Below are 7,592 nucleotides of genomic sequence, written 5' to 3'. Positions count from 1 at the left end.
CGATGGACGGGTTCATCCCAGTGCTGGGGAACAATGGATGGGTTTGGGTTTGTCCCGGTGCTGGGGAGCAATAGACGGGTTTATCCTGGTGCTGGGGAATGATGGATGAGTTCGTCCTGGTGTTGGGGAATGATGGATGGGTTTGGGTTTGTCCCTGTGCTGGGGAACGATGGACAGGCTTGTCCCAGTGCTGGGGAATGGTGGATGGGCTCACCTGGTGCTGGGGAACAATGGATGAGTTTGGGTTTGTCCCAGTGCTGAGGAATCATGGATGGGTTCATTCTGGTGCTGGGGAACGGTGGACGGGCTCGTCCCTGTGCTGGGGAACAATGGATGGGTTTATCCTGGTGCTGGGGAGCAATGGATGGGTTTGGGTTTGTCCCGGTGCTGAGGAACGATGGATGGGTTCATTCTGGTGCTGGGGAACGATGGACGGGTTCATCCCAGTGCTGGGGAACGATGGATGGGGCTGTCCCGGTGCTGGGGAGCGATGGACAGGCTCATCCTGGTGCTGGGGAATGGTGGATGGGTTATCGTGGTGCTGGGGAACAATGGACGGGCTCATCCTAGTGCTGAGGAAGGATGGACGGGCTCGTCCCAGTGCTGGGGAATGATGGACGGGTTTATCCTGGTGCTGGGGAATGATGGACGGGTTCATCCTGGTGCTGGGGAGCGATGGATGGGGCTGTACCGGTGCTGGGGAACGATGGATGGGCTCATCCTGGTGCTGCTGCTGGAATGCAGGGTGAGAGCACACCCACAGCAGGCTCCCAGAGCACCTGTGCTGTTGGGAGAGGGAGGGATGGGGAATGGGAATGGTGCGGGAGTGCCCTGGAGAGTGAAGGATTCACCAGTGGATGTGCAAGGAGGTGGAGGCAGAGCTGCTCTCGACACCTGCATTTTCACTCGTGTCCCCGAGCTCATCCCAAGTGCTGACTTGGGGCTGCTGTGGCCCTTGGGGAGAGCTCAGGCTGAGCAGGGGCTCTCCAGGGAGCTCCTCTCTCTTTGCTCCCCATGCACCTCACACCAAGCCTACGGTGTCAATAAGTCCGACCCTGCTCGTGTCCAATCAGCTTTGTGTCCAATCAGCCGGTCTAACCCTACTCATGTCCTCCTGAGTGGGTCTAACCCCTGCTCTTGTCCCATCACCGAGTGTGACCCTGTTCATGTCCCATCAGTGGGTCTGACCCTCCTCGTGTCCCCCTGAGTGGGTCTGACCCCACTTGTGTCTCCTCAAGCAGGTCAGACCCCACTCAAGTCCCATCAACAGGTCAGACCCCACTCACGTCCCATCAACAGGTCTGACCCTCTCATGTCCCCTCAGCCTCGTGTCCCCTCAGCAGATCTGACCCTGCTTGTGTCCCATTACCCTCGTGTCCCATCAGCGGGTCTGACCCTCCTTGTGTCCCCTCAAGCAGGTCAGACCCCACTCATGTCCTATGAGTGGGTCTGACCACGCTCGTGTCCCATCAGCCTTGTGTCCCATCAGCAGATCTGACCCTCCTCGTGTCCCATCAGCGGGTCTGACCCCACTCACATCCCATCAGCGAGTCCAACCCCACTCTCGTCCCATCAGCAGGTCTGATCCTGTTCATGTCCCCTCAGCGGGTCAGACCCCACTCATGTCCCAGGTTTTGCCTTCCATGGGGGCACAGACCATGCAGAGGCTCCAGCAGAATGTGGAGCTGCTGGAGCAGGTCTAGAGGAGGCCATGGAGATGCTCTAAAGGCTGAAGCACCTGCTCTGCAGCCAGGCTGGGACAGCTGGGGGTGTTCATCCCRGAGAGGAGAAGGATCTGTGGAGATCTTGAAGGGCTCCAGGAAAGCTGGAGATGGACTTTAGACAAGGACCTGGAGTGACTGGGGTTGGTTTTAAACTAAAAAGAGGGAGRTTTAGATTGGATATTAGGAGAAAATGGTTCCCTGTGAGGGTGGGGAGGCCCTGGCACAGCTGCCCAGAGCAGTTGTGGCTGTCCCAGTCCTGGAAGTGTCCAAGGCCAGGTTGGATGGGGCTTGGAGCAACCTGGAATAGTTGAAGGTGTCCCTGCCCATGGCAGGGGGTGGAATGAGATGAGCTTTTAGAGCTCCTCCAACCCAAACCAGAGTGTGATTCTGTGAATTCCAGCAGCAGCCAAAACCAGGGGAGGAGAGCAAGTAAGAGTCACTAATGTCATTAGAGGAATTACTGGAGAGGATTTGCCACAACAGATCAGGCCATCAGTCCTTCAGGGCCAGGCTGCTGACTCTGGCAACTGCCAATATGGTTTGCATCAGGGGAAAGGCAAAAATCCCCTGCTAGTGTGGGGCAGTAATTCCTTCCTGACCCCTTTGGTGATCGGCTTATGCCCTGAAGCATGAGATTTGATTACCCTCTTAGACTTACAAGGTTAATTCTTCTGGATGAGGCTCGTGCACAGTGTCAGGGAAGGTTTGGGGTTTCTGTCCCGGGTCACGGGTGGGAGTCCAAGGCAGTGTTGGGTGATGCTTTTGTGTGAAGCAGTGGCTAAATGGCAAATCTTTGCTTTTCTCAAGATACAGGGGTGCCAATGGAGAGGGATCCTCTGCCCTGTCTGSAGAGGGAATATCCCCTCTCTGTAGRGGGATAATTTGGTGTTTTGAGTCCTGCTCTGCCAATAGAGAGGGACTCTCCTCTGCCCTGTCTGCAGAAGGAATATCCCTTCTCTGTAGAGGGATAATTTGGGTCCTGCTCAGCTCTGCCCGGGTTGATTTGGTGAAGGTGACTCCACACTCCTTCACTGCTCAAGGGCAGAACCCAAACCACGCTTGTGACAATGCCAAGAGCTGTCCCATTGCCCCCGGTGTTGTTGGCTGAGCCTGTTGTGGTGCCTGGCAGGGTGTGTTTTGTCCAGGTGTCACCCTTGGCTTTTCCCTCTGTCTTGGCAGAGGCACCATGAGTTTTCCTCTTGGGGGCTTCTCGAGCTGCTTGGAGGGTGGATCAGAGCCTGGAACCACCCCGGGGTGGGGACGGTGACACAGGGCTGGGAGGGGACAGAGAGACAGGTCCAGGAGGGGACAGAGAGATGGGTCTGGGAGGGGACAGAGAGATGGGTCAGGGAGGGGACAATGAGACGAGTCTGGGGAGGGGACAGCAAGACAAGTCCAGAAGGGGACAGTGAGATGGGTCTGGGAGGGGACAGAGAGACAAGTCCAGGAGGGGACAGAGGGACGGGTCCGGGAGGGGGCAGAGAGACAGGTCCAGGAGCGGACAGAGAGATGGGTCCCCAGGACAGAGAGATAAGTACAGGAGGGGACAGAGAGATGGGTCCCCAGGACAGAGAGACAGGTCTGGGAGGGGACAGAGAGACAAGTCCCTGGGACAGTGACACAGGTCCACGGAGGGGACAGCAAGGCAAGTCCAGGAGGGAACATTGAGATAGGTCCCCAGGACAAAGACAGGTCTGGGAGGGGACAGAGAGATAGGTCCCCAGGACAGAGAGGCAGTTCCAAGAGGGGACAGAGAGAGAGATCTTGGAGGGGACAGAGAGACGGGTCTGGGAGGGGACAGTGACACAGGTCCAAGAGGGGACAGAGAGATGGGTCCCCGGGACAGAGAGCCATGTCTGGGAAGGGCACAGTGAGACGGGTTATGCTGGGGAAGGGAGAGTGACACAGATCCGGGGAGAGGACACAGAGAGACAGGTCCCCGGGACAGAGATGGGTCTGGGGAGGGGACAGTGACACAGGTCCAAGAGGGGACAGAGAGATGGGTCCCCAGGACAGTGAGACAGGTCTGGGAAGGGCACAGTGAGACGGGTTATGCCGGGGAGGGGAGAGTGACACAGATCCGGGGAGAGGACAGAGANAGAGAGAGAGATCTTGGAGGGGACAGAGAGACGGGTCTGGGAGGGGACAGTGACACAGGTCCAAGAGGGGACAGAGAGATGGGTCCCCGGGACAGTGAGACATGTCTGGGAAGGGGACAGTGAGACGGGTTATGCCGGGGAGGGGAGAGTGACACAGATCCGGGGAGAGGACAGAGAGACAGGTCAACCGGGACAGAGATGGGTCTGGGGAGGGGACAGAGAGACAGGTCATGCCGGGAAGGGGACAGAGACAGGCTGTGCCGGGGGAGGGACACGCAGGCAGCTCATGGTTTTAGTGCCTGTCCTGCTGCAGGAGCAGAGCGCCACTGGGTCCCACCTGAAGTCCCAGTGTGTCCCCAGCTTTGCTATGGCACTGCTGGCTCTTGGTCTTGGAGCAGCCCTGCCCAGCAGGGATTTTGGGTGGCGGGGAAGTCTGGGGTGCTGCTGGCAAGGGGGGTTATTGATGACACCCTTGAGTAATGTAATTTGTGTCAGAGTGCAGCGGGGCCAGGGCGGCGTTGGCAACGTGAGCGTCCGGCCGTGGCCACAACGGGCACACGTGGCAGCCACAGCGGCACGGGGTACCAGCCCTGCACTGGCCAGGGATCAGGGATTAGAGCCCAATCTCGTTACTGTTTAATCATCTCTGGGTGATGGCAGGGAGGGGCAGCAGCTCCCCTTGCCAGGTGTGCCCAGAGCTGTCCCTGCYCTCCTGCCACACGCAGGGACACGGTTGTGTCTCGAGGGSTGTGGGACCCTSAGGGTGCTGGGTGCTGGTGGCACTKCTCCTCACATCRGTGTGAGCTGGGCAGCTCCRTGCTGAGCTCTTTGGACCGTGGCAGTGCTGCTGATGAGCAGGCAGCAGCCTCATTCACCTCCTCCCTCTGCTCTGCGAGTCAAAGCTGCTCAGTTGCAAAATKGATGCTGTGGTGGAGGCCCAAAGTGGGGTTGAGCCCTCCTGTGTGGCGAGGGAGCAGCTCTTGGCACCCAAGGGCATCATCTTAGCTCATCTCAGCCCTTCCCCCAGCAGCTGCTTCGCCCCCAGAGCAATGCTTAGGACAAAGTGGTGACCTCTTATTTTCTGTTTCTGCTTTTTATTTGCTGAGAGGGCACTGGCTGATATCACGTCTTCCCTGTCAGTGTGGCCGTGTGTTCTGGGGGTGGGGGACCCTCAGCAGCTCTCTGCACTGCAGCTGGGACAGGGAGCCCCAAACCAGCTCTCTGTGTGCCAGCAGTGTGGTGGAGAGGGCTGAGCGTGGKCTGGGGATCGCAGCCCAACGTCTGCCCGGCAGCTGGAGCAGCTCTGGGAGCCAGCACCAGCCCCAACCCCGGCCAGCTCTCCAGAATCAGAGCTGCCTCGCCAGTTAACAGCTCTGCTGACAGCTCAGGGTGGGTTGGGGACACAGGGGACCCCAGTTGGGCAGGCAGTGAGGAAAAGCACCCCAGYGAGGTTACACGAGGGGACAGCAAGAGGAAAGCGGCAGCTGGCCTGGCACAGGGGCTCGGGGTGCCTTTGGGGAAGCACAGCCTGCCAAAGCAGTGGGGCTGGTGAGCAGGAGAGTGGGCACCCCTGGGCAGTTTTGGGGTGCTGAGCCCCAGCTCTGAGACCCTGAGGGTTGGGCACTCACAGCACGGCTGCAGCGAGCGAGGACAAGATCCCCATCGCTTGAATATTCCACTTAAAAACCCGCAGCCCCCGGACAGATGGCAGCTCTGCTGGGGATTTTGCTGAAATTTATTTTCTCTTGATTTGGCAATATGTGATTTCCAATGCTGATAATCATCTTTGTGCTTGTGAAGTGTCTGCCTTTGGAGGATCCCAAAATAGGCAGCAATATGAAGCGTTTGGAAGAGGGAGGCGAGAGAGGGGAGTTTGGGGTTGGGTCCAATTGGGGAAACTGAGAKAGAATATTCCTTTTGTCTTCCCCTTCCTCTTTCTCTTCCTCCTGTGGCCATCCTGTTTTTCCCTGGGAGGTGTGGAGTCTGTGGCAGCTCCTCACCGTGGCTGTCCTTGCTTTCAGGTGACCTTCACCAAGCGCAAATTCGGCTTGATGAAGAAAGCCTACGAGCTGAGCGTCCTGTGCGACTGYGAGATCGCCCTCATCATCTTCAACCACTCCAACAAGCTGTTCCAGTATGCCAGCACCGACATGGACAAGGTGCTGCTCAAATACACCGAGTACAACGAGCCCCACGAGAGCCGGACCAACGCAGACATCATCGAGGTGAGGCTGCCCAGGCCTGACTCTGGTACCACGCTGGATGCAGGAGGCTGGGGTGGGGTAGGGATGGAGCAAACAGATCTCCCACACTCGGTGCCAGATGGATTTTGCATTTTTTTTTGCAGAAATGCTCCATTCTGGGTGGTGGAGTTGAAGCTGTCTCRAGTAACACATTGACCTGTTGCCTTGAAAATGAGGTGTGGGTTTGCTTTGTGGTCCAAACAAACCACAAGCTGGGTTTGGAGGCAGCTCCTGGGGCTGCTGCAGGCATTGGTGACATTGTTCTGAAGTGCCTGGTRCAGCTGGTGACATTGTTCTGAAGTGCCTGGTACAGCTGGTAGCATTGCCCAGCCTCGTTCAGACAGACCCAGCAGGGTTGTGGGAGGGCTGCATCACAGAGGAGTTCGGGTGGGATGGACCTTGGGTGCCTCTGGTGGGTTGCTGGGTTTGCTCAGGGCTTGTCTGGCTCCAGAGAGTCTCCAGGAATGGTCCCATGTCCAGTGTGACCCACCAGCACCGTGCCCAAACTGCTCCAGCCTGCTGGCATGGCAGGAGATGTTTGGCTGCCATGTGCTCTTGGTGTCCCCATGCTGGTCCTCCCTCTGCACAGCTTTGTCCTTGTCCCTGGTGCTGCCAGAGCATGGCCAGGCCCGAGCACGGCGTGTTTGGCTCACAGGACAGTGCCAGCACTGTCCTGTGTCATTGGTCACTTCCTCATTTTGAGCAGCAGCCACAGGATCGTCAGTGTGGGTCAGCTGCATTAAACCYGAGCAGACAGGCAAATGAAGGGCTTGGCTTTGTAATTAATGGCATTATGGGCATCAATTAATGGCCTCARAGCCACTGGTGGCAGAGTGGAGCAGCACAACTGCTGGAGGAATTGGACTTTGAATCCCTTTGGTGCCCCTTGGCCAGCATGCTCAGGCTTTGATTTCATGAAGGAGAAGGGAAAAAATCCAGCCTGCCCCCCATCCCCTAAATCTTGCTTTCTTTTTTATTCTTTGTGTAAAATGTGCCTTTTTGAGAGACCTGGCCTTGAGGTTTTCACCCCATGGTTGAGTCATGGCCGAGCATCTGGCAGCGTCTTCCTTCCCTCGCTGGGCTTTGGACCCTCTTCTGCCACCACATTTTTGCAAATGGTTCAAAAATGGTTTCAAAATGGTTCCAAAATTTCCTTTTTGGCCTTTTGGAGCCAGGTAGTGCCCGTTCACCATGCAAATGCTGGCGGTTCCCCGCAGCCTCTCCGGGATGCTCAGCCTGCGGCGCTCGCAGCAGCAGAACAGATTTGTCTTGGCCTAAAAATACCGTAAACATTTTGGGCAGCGTTCTCTGTTCCCTTATGGTCCAAGATGCAAACACTCCCAAGCCGACAAGTTACACACAGTCCTTGGCACCCAAAGAAACACTGTGTTTGCACCACATGAAAAGCTGGATCTGCATCCAAAGCCGAGGAGAGGAACATCGGGAGCGGAAGGATATTGGTGGATGGCAAGAAAAAGAGCCCAAACACGGCGGGCTCGGCTCGTCTCGCTGGCAGAGCCACCACG

General features: G+C 57.2%; 1 protein-coding gene across 1 annotated transcript in view; it reads left to right on the top strand.

Moving 5' to 3' along the window:
• Nucleotides 1-490: 490 nt before the first annotated feature.
• MEF2D (myocyte enhancer factor 2D) overlaps nucleotides 491-7,592 on the top strand; it is a 37,111-nt gene continuing 30,009 nt past the window's right edge. The window contains exons 1-2 of the mRNA XM_057386540.1: nucleotides 491-745; nucleotides 5,845-6,048. Of these exons, the coding sequence (XP_057242523.1) occupies nucleotides 491-745; nucleotides 5,845-6,048 (459 nt within the window). The remainder of the gene's footprint in view (nucleotides 746-5,844; nucleotides 6,049-7,592) is intronic.

Source organism: Malurus melanocephalus, unplaced genomic scaffold, assembly GCF_030028575.1.
Source record: "Malurus melanocephalus ecotype Western Australia unplaced genomic scaffold, MMel_1.1 scaffold_985, whole genome shotgun sequence".
NCBI lineage: Eukaryota > Metazoa > Chordata > Aves > Passeriformes > Maluridae > Malurus > Malurus melanocephalus.
Note: the sequence above shows the minus strand (reverse complement) of the source record. Positions and strands in the feature narration are given on the sequence as shown.